Below are 18,998 nucleotides of genomic sequence, written 5' to 3' on the forward strand. Positions count from 1 at the left end.
AGAAAATCTATAAAATCTATGTTCGCGTTGCATATCTGTCGTGAATCTATGCTCGGGTTGCATATCTGAATAATTTTTAAGAGCCGTCATTTAAAATTTCTATGAAATCTTTGTTTTAACTATTTCAATATATAATAGGGAGTGATTTTTAAACTCCCCAAATTATTTCAAGGGGAGTGCGAAAATCACTCCTCCATCTAATTAATCCGAACAATAATCGATGATTTGACAAAATCCTAGTATTAGTTAGCGCTTGCCATGATTTATCGAATTTGCCAAATCCATAGCTACATTTGAATTTAAATCTGTGGCGGTTTTATGGTTAAAATTAGGTCCTTAAATCAAATTACAAAAGGCAATGATTTTGGCACTTCACTTTTTGATAATCACACTTCAATAGTACTAGTCTTTTAGTTGTTCTTGCAAAATGTATTTGAACACTAAAAGGCAAATAGTGGAGTGCAATTATATTAAGAAACTGAAGTGTCAAAATTAATTACCAATTACAAATAAAGATATCAAATCCTAAATTTAGAAACTAAAATTTTTCATCACCCCACTCAAGTCTCATCTTGTTCATCGCCATTAATCTATGTGAGTCTCGAGTAAATTATCAATGCAACGGTTATTTGTAACACGTCTCTCACATGGAATGGGACCCACACATATATGGGGTCCACGCCTTGTGAGAGGGCATTACAAATAACCATTGCATTCAAACTTTTTTTTCCTGTCCTCCCACGGCCGGCCACACTCCCAACATTGCCGAGCTAAAACCACTCTTGATTGCATGACTGGTTTTTTAAAATCACTTAATGTGGCAAAAAAATGAGTCTTACAAGAATATCCTCATGCACCATTGATTCCAGGAGTATCATGTGTTATTTTTATCATATATTCATAAATATGTAGACGTTACTAAATCTTTTTCATAGCCCGTGCGTGCGCGCATAGTGGTCATCACTAGTAAATTGTAATATCTATCCTCATTTTGCGGTACCTAATATCCTCAGGCATCATTGATTCCATGAATATCACGGGTTATTTATATCGTATGTTCATAAAAATGTAAACGTTACTAAATCTTTTTGATAGCCTGTGCGTGCGCGCATAGCGGTCATTGCCAGTCAATTGTAATATTTATCCTCATTTTGCGGTTCCTAATAGCCTCATGCATTATTGATTCCATGAGTATTTATTTTGATCAATATATATTCATAAAAAATGTAGACGTTACTAAATCTTTTTGATACCCCGTGCGTACGTGCATAGCTGTCATCGCAAGTCAATTGTAATATTTATTATCCTCATTTTGCGGTTTCTAATAGCCTCATGCATCATTGATTCCATGAGTATTTATTTATATCATATATTCATAAAAATGTAGACATTACTAAATCTTTTTGATAGCCTTTGTGTGCGCGCATAACGGTCGTCTCTACTAAATTGTAATATCTATCCTCATTTTGCGGTCACTAATATCTGAACCTTACAAGCTGAACGGTTCTAATTTAATGATGGCAAATGGGACGGATCGAGGGTGGATATTACTATCCCCATACCCATTCCCCGAACCACATATCCATTCCCCTCCCCGCCCCGATCCCCAACGGGGATTCGGAAAAAAAAAAAAAAACAGAATCAGTACAAAATCAAAATCAACTCCAAAGTTGAGAAGTAAAAGCCCTAGAAAATCAACTATCGTAGTTCGAATTGGCATACTCCATAGATGGCTTTGATTTATGCACAAAATCAATACAAAACCAAAACATACTCCAATTTGGCATATTACCTGGACGACAAGTCCAGAACTGGGATGCGAGAAGAGAGAGAGAGAGAGAGAGAGAGAGAGAGAGAGAGGTGCGGCTGTTGATGTAGGGGTGGGAATGAGTCCATTGAATGAGAAGTAAAAGTAAAACCCTAAGGCCATCCACAGTGGCATAATCAAAAGCAAATTATTTTTAAAGTTAACAATATTGAGGTAAAAGATGGCTCACAATGGTATAATCAAATTTAACAATATTCTTAGAAATAATCAAATTTTGGGTTTTGGATAACCAAAACTAGCAACATTTTTCAATAATCAAAATTTGTGGTTTTCACACCACATAAGTTAACTGGTTCTAAAATTTATGTACACGCGTGTTTCAAATGGTATTTTCTTCTTATTTTCTTCGCCTGCTCTATATCTCATTTTCTTCAGCCACAAACTCTTTCTTTTTCTTTCCCTCCAAAATTAAGAGAGAAAATCGATATATTTTTGCCCAAAAAAACCGTAATGGAGGGAAGTGATCAATGGTGGAAAACATTTGTCGCCGCATTAAGGTATTTCACTTTTTTTTTCCGTTTTTATTTTATTCTTTTTTCGTTCCTCTCCCTGTGGTTGAGTACATAAAGAACCTTACATTTTTTTACAAATTCAAGAACACATTTGTTTTTTTTTTTTTTTTTTTTGGAGTACATGATTTTTTTCCCAAATCCATAATACTAGGGAAGAAAGTCACCAATTTTTTTCCCAAAATTAAAGGAGAAAATCGATATATTTTTGCCAAAAAAAAAGTGTAATGGAGGGAAGTGATCAGTGGTGGAAAACACAAGGGGGGAGAGAGTGTAATTGTAGTGTATCCCTTATTTTAGTTATGGACTAGAAGTGACCATTGTGGACCTCAACATTGTTAAGCTCAGTAACCTCTTAAATGGATAATCAAAAGCTGATGTGTCAACTTTTGATTATCTATTTTTGATGATGCCACTGTGGATGGCCTAAGTACTAGTGTAAAAATTAGTTATATACTGGGAATTCGGGGCGGATCAAGGACGGGGAATCGATTCAGGGCAGGGATAGAGTTACCCCCGAATCCTATCCGATTTTCAAAATTTTTCTAAAAAAATCTCCATACCCAATCCGTTCCCCGAAATAATCACCAATTTGGAGCATATGGATGGGTTGGACGAATTGGCCATCACTATTCAAATTAAGGTGATGGGATCTCAACGAAATCTGTCAAGACGCCCTACGTCTTTATAGTGCATTAGCGCACTATGAGACTCTTGTCCGTGCTTCAGTCCGTGTATCTTTGAGTGTTGTCAGTGTGAATTAAAAAACGTGGGGCACCAATGGGACGTTTTTCATTAAACAGAGCCATAATGCAAACGTCTATCAAAACAAAAAGAAGAAAAAATTGAAATATATAGTACGTTTAGTCTAATCTTTGCGTTTATTTTTTAAAGATTAACAAAAAAAAAATTGGCCGAGAAAAAAAACACTACTACGTGGCGAGGATATATTGGCCCATATCCACTATAAAAGACCACACATTTCTCCTAGTTTTGCACCATCACATCTAGCCTTCCAAAAAATGTCTACCAAATTCCTCCTTGTGTTACTCCTCCTTGCTGTGGTGGCTTACACGACCTCGTCATTGGCTGACCCGCCCAAACCACCCCCTCATCCTGGCCACAAACCGCACAAAGCAGCCCCACCCCCGAAACACAAACCGCCGACTACGGACAATGCCAAGGGACCAGCACCACCCCCAAAACACAAACCACCAACTTCGGAAAATGATGATGTTGACGATGCTAAGACACCACCAAAGGGACCAAAGGCGCCATGCCCACCGAAGAAGAAGTCTCCACCAAGCGGCTAGCTTCAACTGAAGAGTGAAGTACAAGAATAACAGAGAAAGTTGCACAGAAAATGCATGGCTGATCAGATTCATTCTGCAAGTGGGTTTTCCACAACAACAATTTGAAAATGGGCTGCTCGTTAATTTTTCTGTGCAATTTTCTCTGAAACTATCTGTGTTTTTTTATCTGTATCAGAATAAAAGAAGGGAATGAGTTGTGTGTTTTAATCCTTTATTGTCAGTACTCCCAGCAGAGTCTCTATTTGTGTGATCAGTTGTTCAGTGTTGTTACATGCGGGGGAGAATTCAGGTTTAATTATCTACTCATTGTAGTTTGTTCGAAGTACTCGTAGCAAGTGGTCATGAATAATTTTGTTTTTATCTATTTCTCTCTACTTATTATTCTTATTTTTCATAATCATATTTCCTACTTACGTTATGTTAAGAATCTAACGAAAACCGGAATATTTTTTGGTTTGGTTGGTTTAATTGTAGGAAAAGAATAATTACCACTTTCATGCATACTTCTGATCACGTCGCATAGTATGTAGGGAAAAATTAATTTTAAACCTAGACTTTTCACTCAAATCATGCAAATATACCGGACCTCTTAAAAATGTCAATTAAACACCTGAACAATCAAGAAGCACATCAATGTCTACCATCAATCTCCATTCCAAGACAAACGGAAAACGCCGACATGTACATTTTTTTGCCTCGGGGCTCGAACATGCCAATTACGTGGAGTTTTTTTGGGTCATTTTTCAACCCAACTTGGCATTTAGGAGAGAAAATTCTTTTAGTGGGGCCAGCTTGGAATTTCTCGAAAATTTTAAGCAGGTTAACTGATTTTTTTTATAGGTCTCACTTCTTTTTTTGATTAGCAAAATTTTTTATTAATCACCGAATTAAAAAATTACAGAGATTAAGAGGACAAGGGCACAAAAAAATTAAAATTACTTAATCTCCATAGGTACTCGAGACTTAAGCACCGGTCAAATACCAACAAAATCCTAAAACACTCCCAAACCCGAAATGCCGCCGTAACAACCAGAACCTCAATCGATCAGGATCCGAAACGCTGCCACTGTCGCGCAGACCGTTGTGAGCCCATCGTATGTTGCCGGTCCCAAAAACGCTTCGAGCTAGCCATGGACGCCTCGGGGCCTCCTAAATTAGTAAAAAACGTGGAGGCCTACAGCGAAAAAGCCAGCCCTGTAATGAGTGATTCGAGATGGAGATACACCTATTTTTGCACGAACACGGAACAAGAGAGCATCTCCAACCTTACTCTTTACTTTACCTAGCAAAAAATAAAAAAATGTACATCTTTATTTTGCCTATTCACTGCTTGACCGATTTCCTAGTCCTAAAATAATGGGTTGCCCCAAGCGTAGGGCGGAGACCGATGCAGCATAATATCCGGTAAGTCCGGAGTCGAATCCACAAAGACGGTGATGTGTGCTGACTAAAAATTCGGGTTGTTATAATTTAAATGGGCTCTTAGGTAGCCACCCCTTGTTGATTGATTGAGAGATTAACTAAAACAAGAAAATTGAATGTGCTTTTCTAGAAAATTAAAAGGAGGTAAAATCGTAGGGTTCATAGCACTCGCAACCAGTCCGGATTAACCTGCTCCATTCGATATTCTTAAAAACGTTCAATTTTAGATTGAAAAAGATACCCCGCAAGATGCGAGACTCTATGGTCGCCGTTTACCCATGCGCAGCGGAGAATGGGTTTTGGACCCCCATTCCCCCGTTCACATGGGCTCCGACAATGCCTAGGTTCGTCCGCGGGAAGTATTTTTCCAATCTTAAACCATTTTTACATTGTTTGAAAATAGGAGCAGTATCCGGACTGGCCACGGTGTGCTAATCACCCCGCGACCCTACCTAAATAACTACTCACACATTATTAAACAAGAAGCAAGAAGCAAAAGAAACCCTAAATTGAAACATACTTATATTACGCGATACAGAAAATAAATAAGAGATCCTAACCAAACAAAAATAGATAAACAACTTTTATTAAGAACGGAAATTAAAACGAGTTATCAGAATGCGAGTAATTGAATAAAACTTAAATAACTTCAAAGGGAAAAACAAAACAAAACTCGAATAAATCAATTTAAAGCTGTAAAATAAAAACCGGAATTCCTATCGTACCGCTGCCACTTCCTGCGCAGCTTCCGTTCTTTTTTTTCTCTGTTTCTTTTCTTTCTTTTCCACGGCCAGGAACCTTTCCACAGTAGGTTAAACTTTTATATATAGGTATTAAAAATCTTAATCACACAAAGGCCCTTTGAACTTCATGAAATAACAAATGAATGATTCAATTTTGAATCATTTCGCATTTGAACCTCAAACTTCTTTAAAATCTTCTTTTTATCCAAAGTCTTGAACAACAGGCTCAAGCAACCTATAAACAACAAAAGAACAAAATAAAAATCAATTAACTAAAATAAATGACTAACAAATATAGTTTGGAGGGCCAAAATATGTATATTTTGGCACTTATCATTCACTTTTTCATCTATGTATTCCAACCATACTCCCCATCTTGACTATCTATTCAGACTAACTTAACCAATTTGGAATCTTGTAGAGCATAGATTTGATTATGAGCAAAAAAAATAATTATGACTCTTTAGGATAAAATAATTAAAAAAAATAAGATCATCGCACCGGTTCAAACGGATCGAAAATTAAAGCACTTAATTTTTTAAACATATGAATTAAGTGCTCCAATTTTTAATCAATTTGAACCGGTGCAAATATCTTTTTTTTCAGATCATTTTATCCTAAAAGGGTCATAATTATTTTTTGGCTCTAGAGCTTTCATAATCAAGTTTGTGCTCTATAAGGTCCCAAATAAAATCCACCGGTACCATTTGTTGAGTTGTACTTGGCTCTCTATAACTGCCATGCGGGAGTGGTAGGAGGCATTTTGCCGCTTGGGTTGCCTCTTCCCTTTGGAAGGCACAAAATTTGTTTTGACTAGCTATAAAAGCCAATGGGATCAAGTAGCTAGTTGGCTTGGAGATGCTCGGTTCGGGGACAAGATTTCCAAATTAGGAGGGGTATCCACACAAAGGATTTTCGTGACCAACGAAGTGCAGAATACCTGCATCAACCGTTGGTTGATTTCCAGCCTCTCCCCCATTTGATATACCCATTATCAAGTTTTTCTAATAATATTTTGCCCTAAAAAAATAATAATAATAAACGAAGTGCAGAATAGTAATAGTAACGCGACCTCAAAATGAAATTACCAGCAATCAAGGTTATCTTTGTTGTCAGCAAAAGGTTTATTGTGTAAACTGTGTTTTCCTTTAGTACCATATCTTCTAGTTTCTGAAATTCCCTTACTTTGGATGTAAATTATGCTACATAATGGTGAATTGAGTGAATAAATATTCTTCGGCTGGTTTAACTTACAGGGTTTGGGTCAATAACGTTTCTTTATAAGGATTAATAAATTCTTTTTGCTTAAAAAAAAAAAAAGTTTCTTTGTCACTAGTTGCTTCGTTCGCTCCGATATAAGAAATAACGTCCCAAGCGTAGAGCTTAATACGTCAGTTGAAGCATAATAATCCAGAAGATCGGGATCGTACCCACGGGAATAATTAATACGGCTTTGCTGGATTTGTAGATGCAAGCAAGAGCTTTCGGCTTTTAACTAGGCAGCCAACTTGATTTTACATTTGTAGTGGAAAGTAAAATGGGCTAAATTGAAAAGCGAATAAACTAAGATAAAAAGCAGGTTAGGTCTAGAAATTACTAACACTCACGACTCGAGTTAAACTACATTTCTCACCCAATTACGCAGTTCAGGATACACAAAGGTCCCCAAACCGGAAAATAAGATGGTTCGATTATCAAGCTAGCTCTATAATTTATTTAGCAAATGCCTTGTGCGACAGAGCTCCAAGCATCATGTGTGATAAGTAGGCGGTGCTCTTACCTACACATAATCAAAGATGTTAATACCTTAGCAATTTGACAAATAAACTTGAACCCCACGTCGATTCTCGAACCAAAGGTTTAAACTTTATGGTGAAAACGCAATTCTACTTGAGCCATGAGGTGCTAATCACCCCATGACCTAACCTTAGAAAACTACTCACACATATCTATTGAGATAAGAGCAAGCAAAAATCTACTTAGCATAATTGAAATAACAACACTAAAAGAAAATTAGATTAAACGATAGATCGGAAGATGCTATAACTTTAATGAAGACGAGAATAACAAAAACTAACTAATTAAGACAGAAAAATAAAGATTCAAAGCTGAAAAAATGAAGAACAACCAAGAACAATTCAAGATCTAGATCTAGATCTTAAAATTGATGCAATCAAATCTATTCTACTTTTTTGTACAAAATGATATCACGGCTTTTATATCCTCTAAGTACGCGCACAGAATATTCTCCAAGATGTTCCAAAAACGCCCTCCTAAAGCCCTCGGCATCGATGGAGAAAGGCTTAAAGCTGCTGCTAAAGGTCTCGGCATCGATATAACATTTAACTTCCCATCGATGCCGAAGTGCATAACTCCAGCTATTGGTCTTGCTCGCTGCTTTGCCTTGCCTTGCGAGCCGTCGGGTCACCTTCATCTCTTGACATGCCTTGAGCCTTAAAAACACCTGTTAATAGGCAAATTCCTACAAAACAAGGCTACGCTACCTCACGAGCAAAAGCAATTAAAAATCACTAAATTAACGAAAGAAATAACTAAAACTAAACAACTAACGCACCCTTAATTGTATTATCAGGTGATTATCACTAGTCTAAAAACTCTCAGGAACCGCATGTGTGTGACCTTGGTCCCTTTAGTGCACCAAATGCACTTTGAGATTGTAGTGTGTATTAGAGTACATGTCAACATCACAACAAAAGGTTAATCGGACATGCATAATATTCAAGTATTTCGTGTTTTCCCTCCCGAACTCCTCCTGCAAGATCATAGAGCTCATATCCTATGGTAAATAGGTCAAGTAAGAGAGAGTACCACCATCAATTAAAAGTGTTATGATAAATTTTATTGACATCCCCTGAGGTTTGTGTCAAATGCAGTATCATTCTGAAAATAAACACAATTGTGGAGTAATTTTCTGATAATTCCATTCATCGTAGTTGTACAATATATATAGTACAAACATTAACAAGGAAAGAATACAAGATTACATGGAAATATTCTACACTTATGGCATAAAATAAGATTACACAATTAAGGATATTGACCAAATCAAATATTGACTAAATCATATCCTTAATTCTAGCACTCCCCCTCAAGTTGGAGCATGTATATCGCACATGCCTAACTTGTCTAAAGAGTGACTAAAAACACTGCTGGCAACAGCTTTGGTAAGGACATCGGCTAGTTGGTCTGCAAACTTCACAAACGGGAAAGCAATGATTCCGGCTTCAAGTTTTTCTTTAATGAAGTGCCTATCAATTTTCACATGCTTCGTCCGATCGTGTTGGACTGGATTATGAGCAATCTCTATAGCAGAAGTGTTGTCACAATACAGCTTCATTGTCTCCTGAGAGTGAATACCCAAATCCTTAAGCAAGTTCCTCAACCATAGTAACTCACATACTCCAAAAGCCATGCCTCTATATTCAGCTTCTGCACTTGACCTTGCTACCACCTGTTGTTTTTTACTCCTCCAAGTCACAAGGTTGCCCCCTACAAAAGTAAAGTATCCTGATGTAGATTTTCTATCGTCAGATGAACCAGCCCAATCTGCATCAGTGTAACCTTCTACCTTCAAGTGATTATTCTTGCTGAACAATAACCCTTTACCCAGAGCAGACTTTAAATATCGCAATATGCGTTCCACAGCATCCATGTGAGGTTTACGAGGATCATGCATAAACTGGCTTACTACGCATACTGAATAAGCAATATCTGGCCTAGTATGGGACAAGTAAATTAATTTTCCCACAAGTCTCTGGTATCTTGCTTTATCAGTAGAAGTTGCATGTAAACAATTAAACAACTTGTGATTTTGTTCAATAGGGATATTTGCATGCTTACATCCAAGCATACCTGTTTCAGTTAACAAGTCAAGAATGTATTTTCGTTGAGACAAGAAAATACCATTCTTTGAGCGGGCTACCTCGATTCCGAGAAAGTATTTTAAATCTCCAAGTTGTTTCATTTCAAACTATAAGGCCAAGTGTCGTTGTAAGCTCTCAATTTCTTCTTGATCATCTCCTGTCACCACCATGTCATCAACATATATAATCAAAGCAGTAATTTTACCCATTCGATGCTTTAAAAACAACGTATGGTCTGAGTTGCTTTGTTTATATCCGAAGCTCTTCATAGACTTGGTAAATCTACCGAACCAAGCTCTTGGAGACTGTTTTAACCCATACAACGCCTTTTTAAGTTTGCATACCATTGTAATATCTGAGTATTTTTTCACACCTGGAGGGGGATCCATATACACTTCCTCTGTAAGATCTCCATGTAAAAAAGCATTTTTTACATCAAACTGAAGAAGTGGCCAATCTCGGTTCACCGCCAAAGACAGGAGCACTCTAACTGTATTAAGTTTGGCAACAGGTGCAAAAGTTTCCTGATAGTCAACCCCATAAGATTGCGTATATCCTTTCGCAACCAATCGAGCTTTATACCTCTCAATTGTCCCATCTGCTTTATGCTTGACCGCAAAGACCCATCTACATCCCACGGTCTTTTTTCCTTTCGGTAGAGTCACAAGCTCCCAAGTATCATTTTTCTCAAGCGCTGCCATTTCTTCTGCCATGGCTTGAGTCCATCTATCATCTGCTAAAGCCTCCTGCATTTTACTAGGAATAGGAACAGATGATAACTGTAGCACATAAGACGCATATGACTTGGACAGTTTTTGACAAGACACATAATTACTAATGGGGTATCTAACGTTGGATTTAGGATCAGGCTCATATTTAACAGGTGGTACATCACGATTAGAACGAGGCGGAAGACGATATTGAGACACTTGAGATTCAGAAAAAAGATCATCACTACCAGTGGAGTTAGGGTTAGTGGATACCTCTAGAGGAATCTCAGAAGAAGACTGGCTCAGTGGTTGTGTTGAATTGTTGGGAGGCATTGTACTATCATGAAGAGCATTATCTTCAGTATGAGACGTCTCTGGTTCAACAACCGATAACTCTTCCCTTTCATCTGAAAATTCACCCTGTCCTGAAGAATCTCCGGACGAAGAAATATTTTCTGAGGTAAAAAATGCTTCCAGTTCTGCATAATTTATCACTTCGTCGGAATTCTCCCTTGGAAATGGTAAATTAGGAATTGGCGCCCTGTAAAAAAGTTCGGTCTCGTGGAAGGTAATATCCATGGAAACATAAAGCCTTCGAGTTTTTGGATCAAAACACTTGTAGCCTTTTTTATTGTTCCCATATCCCACAAAAACACACTTCAAAGCACGAGATTCAAGCTTAGTCCGTTGGCGCGGATGCAAATGAACATAAACCACACACCCAAAAATTCGTGGAGCCAGAAGTACTACCGGTGGGAGAGTGCAATGGTCAGAAAGGGCATCCAATGGTCTTCGAAAATTAAGAACACTGGATGGCGTACGGTTCATTAAATAGATCGCCGAATTCAAAGCTTTACCCCACAAGTAAATAGGAACATGACCCCCAATTAAAAGAGACCGAGTAATTTCCAATAAATGTCGATTTTTTCGCTCTGCGACACCATTTTGTTGAGGAGAATCTGTGCAAGATGTTTGGTGAATAATCCCTTCAGAGTGCATAAATTCCATCAATTCTTTCTTTTCGTACTCACCACCATTATCAGAACGAAAGACTTTTATTGGAACACCAAACTAAGTAGTTATCATTTGATGGAACATGCGAAAAATTGAACAAACATCACTCTTGTGTTTCATTTGATAAACCCAAGTCATGCGAGTGCAATCATCAACAAAAGTTATAAACCACCTCATCCCATTAAGAGTAGAAATTGGGGCCGGTCCCCAAACATCTGAATGAACTAATGAAAAAGGTAAATCTGTTTTATGATCACTCAAATGAAATTTAGTACGATGGCTTTTTGCTTTCACACAAGTTTCGCAAACAAAATCTGAAAGATTACATCCATGAAACAAGGATGGAAATAATTTCCTAAGATAGCCAAAGGAAGGATGTCCCAATCTCCTATGCCATAACCAAATTTCCTCCTTTTTTTTATTCATCGAATCTCCATTTACCACAAGAGCGTGCCCTTTTTTATCGGATTGTTGGAATCCATCTTCAAGATAGTACAATCCGCCCATTTGTCTACCACTGCCAATCTTCTCCCGAGTATGGATGTTCTGAAAGACACAGTGAGTAGGAAAAAATAGAGCAACACAATCATGAGATTTGGCTAATTGATTCACAGAGAGAATATTACAATTTAACGACGGCACAAATAAGACATCATGGATTTTTAACGTGGAAGATAATGGAACTGTACCAACTCCAATAACCGGAGATGATACATCATTAGCAGTGGTGATAGTGGCTTTGGAACATTTAGGAGATAAATGACTAAACTTATAACGATCACAAGTCATATGGTCTGTTGCGCCAGAGTCAATTATCCAATTACTATTTCCAGTAAAAGACATACCAGACTTAGCAGTGAATGCAAGGGTTGTGGCTAGATTTGCTTTTGGATCAGAGTTCGCCTCCTTATGAGATGCCTTCTTACCCTTTGGATGCCATTCTGGATACCCATGAAGTCGGAAACACGTGTCCACCGTATGACCAGTACCATTACAGTGAGTACATTTTTGATCTTTCTTTGAGATGGTCATCTTCCGAGAAGCCATTACAGTCCCTTCTCCAATATTTTCTCCAAGCATAGCATCTTGGCAATTAGCTTCCGAACACACTATAGCATAAGCTGCCTGTATATCAGGAAGTGATTTTGTAGACAGTACACGACCTCGAACCCCATCTAAATGAGGATCAAGACCAGCCAAAAACTTATACACCCGTTCGGAATTAACCTTTGTGGTGTATATAGCAATATCATTAGCACACTCCATAATACATGCATCAATATCATCAAGTTCCTGCCATATTTTCTGTAGTTTGCCAAAGTAAGAAATAACAGAACCTCCATTCTGGCGGACAGAAAATACCTCGCAATGAAGTTGATAGGCTTTTGATGCATCTTGATCAACCGAATACGTATTTTTAACTGCCTCCCATATCTCCTTTGCCGTAGACAATCGAAGAAAGAGAGACCGAATATCCTTTGTCATCGCATCAAGAAGCCAAGATTTGACCAAACAGTTTTCATCCTCCCATTCTTCATACTCTTCAGACTTTTTATTTGATGGAGCAGCCTTGGTACCCGAAATATAACCCCAACGTTTTCTCCCACGGATTTTATTTCGGGTATTCAAAGACCACTCCACATAATTGGTACCGTCCAGCCGTTCCGGAGTGATGAGAGAGGATGTTTCCTGCATATGGAGACCAGACACAATAGTCGAAGATTCGTTCTTCTTTGGTGATTTAGCACCACTTACTTCAGCTATGACGGCACTAGAAGAAAATTTTGCAGCGGAATGATATGAACAGAAACACCAACAATTGTGAATACAGGACCTACTTCAATTCCTAGAGTTTAAGAAAAGGAAATTGAAGGTGGCTCTGATACCATGAAAATAAACACAATTGTGGAGTAATTTTCTGATAATTCCATTCATCGTAGTTGTACAATATATATAGTACAAACATTAACAAGGAAAGAATACAAGATTACATGGAAATATTCTACACTTATGGCATAAAATAAGATTACACAATTAAGGATATTGACCAAATCAAATATTGACTAAATCATATCCTTAATTCTAGCACATTCATGTGATTTTTAGGCAATAATTATAAAAGCAAGAGATGTCAATATTCTCAATAATCATAAAAAGGTAGCTGCATTTGTTAGAAATCTCAAGGGGGGAGAGAGTGAAATTTACCCTAAATGATCAATGATTGGCGAGAAAAATGTTTTTAAAGAATGTTTTTTCTTTTTGAAAAGAAAGAACGTTGGATTATATGAAATTGTATGAAAACGGTTTGGGAGTCCTCATATTTTGATATTTCCTTCATCCATTTTTAAGTCTCACCCCGTAAATCTAACATTTTATGGAAACGTCATCAATTTAACATAACACTTTAAAAGTTATACCTTTTCAGAGGTATAACTTCTATATATAGAGATATTTTATACATTTACTCAATTGAAATCTACTTATTTTTTTGCTCAGCAACTGAAATCTAACAAAATGAAAAATATATCAACTTTTACGAGATTTATCTTTTAACATGTCTCTCCGGCCCCGGCTACTTTCTACACCAGCAACTTTTTAGTGACGGACACGTGTTGAAACTATATGTGTCGGCAGAGGATTAATTCTGGGTCACCATCCAAGGTGGGAAAGGGAAAAAAAAAAACCCCATTTTCAGAATGTGCAATGCAATGCAATTTAATTATACTAGTACTAAAAAGACAAAATGAAGATCGATCTTTGTAAAAGAAAATGTGTGTGGAGATTGTCAAGTGCATGTATAAAGCACAGAAACCAGTCTAAGTGCATATTGATTGAGGTCTCCTTTTTATTACTTGATGCTTTTTATTGTAGGTTCCGTTTCGAGTGGATACCGTAAAGAATTTGGATGCACAAGATTATACGAAGCATGATTAATTACGTATGATCACGTTATTGTAATAGCATTGGTCGATTAAAAACATCCACGATAATTTTTTCGATATGCATTTTTCCCATTTGTATTAGTAGAGTTGAATGTTCCGCGAGCCCACCCAACATTGAAATTCTGCTTACGTCTTTCACAACTCGTTATGGCAGTTATAGGAGCTTCTGTAAATTGAAAAACTCTAGAATTGTAATTCATTCACTGATTTCTATAATAAAAAAAAAAAAAATGAAGTTAGAGATAATTTAACCCTCACTGATCTATGCATGCATGCTTGTCAGCTTCCCATATTTTCATCCTGGGTTCACTTTTTTCCGCCCTTCAGACCAATGCAATGATTTTACCCTCCACGTATTTGTGCATTTTGTGAATCTATCTAGAATATGGCTTCTCTACAGTCTGTGTTTGGACGGCAGAGAGCGGTCTGGACAATTTCAGTCATCTAAAAGTGTTTTGGACGGTTAGATTTTATCGAACTTTTATTCACGCGAATAGTTTGTTTTAAATCTGAACCCTTGATTAAAGAAATGAACTGACAAAATTGGAAGACTTCTCTACAGTCCAACTGCAGAGATGTCGGATCCTCTATCTATATCCTCTGTGATTATTAGGTTGTCCTAAAGTCTTGTATAAGATAAGGTAGTGGATTACTACTTTGGGTATGTGAACGCTGCGATTTCATACAAGTGGAAAATCATACTAAGTTAGTAACCCAGTACCAGAGCAAGAAAAGACCGAATTGAATTCTTCAATACAGGGAAGGACCATTGCCTATTCGCCAGTTGTCCCCTTTTCCAATTGGTGGGACACTGCATTATTTTGATACCGTATTTTTTAAATATTTCATGCATCAAGACGTCGTATATTGGGAAAGATCGAGCAATGCTACCGACACCGCATTGTGACACCGTGTTTTTTAATCCATGGACACGAGTGTGGTGGGTTCAACATAAACACTTGTGTTTATGGAGTAAAAAATGTAGTGTCAAAATGTTGTATCACTAGCGTTTGGGCTTGTAGGACTTTTAGGTGTTTGGGCTTGTCTCAATAGCGTTTCATTGGCATCTTGCCAATCAATGTTTTAGGTCTCGGACTGGGCACTTTGTTGCCATTTTCTTTGTCTTATTAGTCTTTGTAACAATTTAAAGATTAATGAAATTTTTTTGCTGTTAAAAAAATAAAAGTATTGCTGTATCACTAGACTTTCCGGAGAACGGTGCTATCTGCACAGATTTCACAATCTGTGCCAGCGTGCACAAACCTCTTTTAGACCCGTTTTGGGTTCCAAAAAAATAATCGGAGCCACTCATTTTGTTTAAAATATTTTTTTTATGATCCCTACCAAAAATCAGCTTACTAGGATATCGGTAAGAGTATCTAAGAAACATGCAACTTTGTCCCAGAATTCAAGCCTAAATTCTTGGACAAAATTGGATGTTTCGTATACACCCTTACCGATATTCTATTCAGTTAATTTTTGGTAAGGACCATAAACAAAGTATTTTAAACAAAATGAGTAGCTCCGATCATTTTTTAGGGAGCCAAAATTGGCCTAAAAGAGGTCTGTGCATGTTTGCACAGATCTGAAATCTGTGTGGATATCTTTTTCGCTTTACGGATGAAATAGAAAAGAAAGATATAGCTAGCATGGGATACTACCCGTTATGTGGAAAGATTATTGTCCAGATAATACTCCCTCGGTCTTTTGATTTTTTAATTTTTTTATTTAGAGCTAGACGTCTGAGGTCCCAAAATTACGACCGAGCAAATCCCAATGGCCCCAATGTTTTAAATATTTGACCTCGGTGAGATTCGAACATGCAATGTTCTTATTGTACACCCATAATGGCCCCACTTAACACGAAAAGTCTAGTTTTATGTATTTTTTAGTGATTAAATGTGAGAGTGCATACCATTTTCGTTCTTAAATTTTTTAACAAATTTGCAACTTCTATATATAATTCAATAAATCTTATACTAATTTTCCTTGACTACTACTTAATCTTCTTCTTTCATGAACCACTCCTACTCAAACCATCAAACAGAGTCTCAGCGTTTTCTTTTCATAGGAGTTGAATCAGCCAACCTCACCACACGTACGTGCAACTACACAATTATTGGGCTAGGCGCACCGGTTAATTTTTCAAAATCTCGATCACGTGTAATCTACAAGTGATCATCTGGCTGCCCCTCTTCTGTAGAAGTTAATAGTGGAAAATGCATGACCATATTGTCACATTACCCGATCCTAGTAGTACTGCTACATGGTACCCAAAACATTTATATATCAGTGTTTGTTTATTCATCGAGTTTGTCATAACACACATAGGTCATAGATGTTGTATAGATGTATCTTTGTTTTGTTTCACTGTCTATTTCATGTACCATCCAAACTATATATAACAGTATAGGTTTCGTATTTTGGACGAGCAATTCCCGTGGCACCTTAACATATTATCTAGATTCCATCACTGTGTGATTGAACTGTTTACCTTGTGTAGCTCACTAAGAAAATTAATCCAAGAGAAAAATTAAGTCAATTGGATATGATTAGTTTATTGCTTAGCTGACATTTGTTATCGAAAACAAATGGTCTGTACAGTGTCAAAAATAAAATGTAGCACGAATCTATCATTGATTATATAATCATTAGAATTCGGACCCTCTATAAACGGAACAGATCAAATTAAGGTGATGAAATCTCAGTGAAGTCTATCAGGATGCCCTGCATCTTTACAGTTCAATAGAGAACTAGGAGGCTTTTTGTGTGGATTTCAAAACGTGGGGCACCAATAGGACATTCTCCTCATCGAACGGATCACCTAGCCATGATGAAAAATTGCAAACAACATCTACCATATTTGGAGGTTTTCCACAGCCTTCCATTATAAAAAGAAAAACAGAATTCACTCAAAAATATACTACTACGTGGAGAGGATATATTGGCCCATATCCACTATAAAAAGACCACACATTTCTGCTTAGTTTTGCACCTCCTCTTCTAGCCCCAAACAAAATGTCTACCAAATTCCTCCTAGTGTTGCTTCTTGGTGTGGTGGCTCTCACCACTTCCTCATTAGCTGACCACCACAAACCACCTACTAATCCCGGCCACAAACCACCGGAGCACAAACCACTTGCCGTAGAAGTAGACGATGATAAGAACCCTCTGAAGCTACCAAAACCACCCCCAAAATACAAACCACCGACCCCAGAAGATGTTGAGTTGGTAGAAGATGGCCCAAAACTACCCCCATTTGGCCCAAAACCACCCCCATTTGGCCCAAAACCACCTGGCCCAAAACTACCCCCATTTGGCCCAAAACCACCCCCATTTGGCCCAAAACCACCCCCAAAACAGCCTCCAAAGGGCCCAAAACACAAACCACCAACCCCAGAAGATGTTGAGTCCGTAGAAAATGGTAAGAAGCCTCCAAAGGGCCCAAAACCACCCCCAAAATACAAACCACCGACTCCAGAAGATGTTGAGTTGGTAGAAGATGGCCCAAAACTACCCCCATTTGGCCCAAAACTGCCTCCAAATGGCCCAAAACTGCCCCCAAAACAGCCTCTAAAGGGCCCAAAACACAAACCACCAACCCCAGAAGATGTTGAGTCCGTAGAAGATGGTAAGAAGCCTCCAAAGGGCCCAAAACCACCCCCAAAACACAAGCCACCAACCCCAGGAGAGTGAAATACAAAAGTAACGGAGAAAGTTGCGCAGAAAATGCGTGGCTCGGATTCATCCTATGAGTGGTTTCCAAACACCAATTGCCACTTGGGCCGCTCATTAACTTGTCGTGCAATTTTCTTCTAAACTTTCTGTGTTTCTATATCTAGGTCTGAATAAAAGAAGGTTAGGGAATGAATTGCGTGTCTTTTTTTAATCCTTTTATTGTCGGTTGCACGGTATTTGTTTGTGTGGTCAGTTGTTCATTGTTATATACTGTGGGGAGAACTCAGGTTTCACGTGAATGGCGTTGTTCCCATACAGTCTTCGCCAGTAGTACGTACCATCCTCTGTGCTGGCTATGTGGGTTTATCTACTCATTCTAGTACTCCTATGTTGTAAGTACTCTGTAGCAAGTGGGCATGAATGTAAGACTACTACTCCTACTTTTCATTATCATATCTCCTACTAATGTGGGCTGTTAAGAATACAATGGCCGGGTTTTGTTTTTTTAAGGTTGATTATTGTTCCCTCCCTTTGTGGCAAAAGCTGGTGCAATTCTGGTTAGGCTTGAGCGGTTAATTATAAACTGCGAGCGTGCATGCAATCCATTGTTGAGTAGGTGAGGTCGGGTCACCTTGATCTGACTTCTAACATACAAATGTGTGTCGTACAGGGGTTTGACCACAAGAGGTTCTTGTCTTGCCTCAGCGAAGATGACTTCAAATGTCCAAGTTGAGAAAAAATGGAAAGAAATTAAGTTGCTTAAGAAACACTACAAAAACTGGAATTAATTAAACCGAAAAGAAAGATTTCATTCTCAGTGAACTAACAAAGTCTATTTGGAAATTATTACATGGAAATTAAACATATGCTAGGCTAACTAGTCTTAACAAACTCAAACGGGTTGAGCAAACGACTAAGGGAGTGAAAAACAGAGGTACCGGACCGAATGAAAATA

The 18,998-nt window shown here is 37.8% G+C and overlaps 1 protein-coding gene across 1 annotated transcript; it reads left to right on the forward strand.

The window, feature by feature from the left end:
• Positions 1-17,337: 17,337 nt before the first annotated feature.
• Positions 17,338-18,496, forward strand: LOC131324088 (uncharacterized). The gene has a single exon (XM_058355915.1). It carries the CDS (start codon positions 17,384-17,386, stop codon positions 18,059-18,061), a length of 678 nt encoding a protein of 225 aa, XP_058211898.1. The 5' UTR covers positions 17,338-17,383; the 3' UTR covers positions 18,062-18,496.
• Positions 18,497-18,998: the final 502 nt, after the last annotated feature.

This window comes from Rhododendron vialii, chromosome 4a, assembly GCF_030253575.1.
Source record: "Rhododendron vialii isolate Sample 1 chromosome 4a, ASM3025357v1".
NCBI lineage: Eukaryota > Viridiplantae > Streptophyta > Magnoliopsida > Ericales > Ericaceae > Rhododendron > Rhododendron vialii.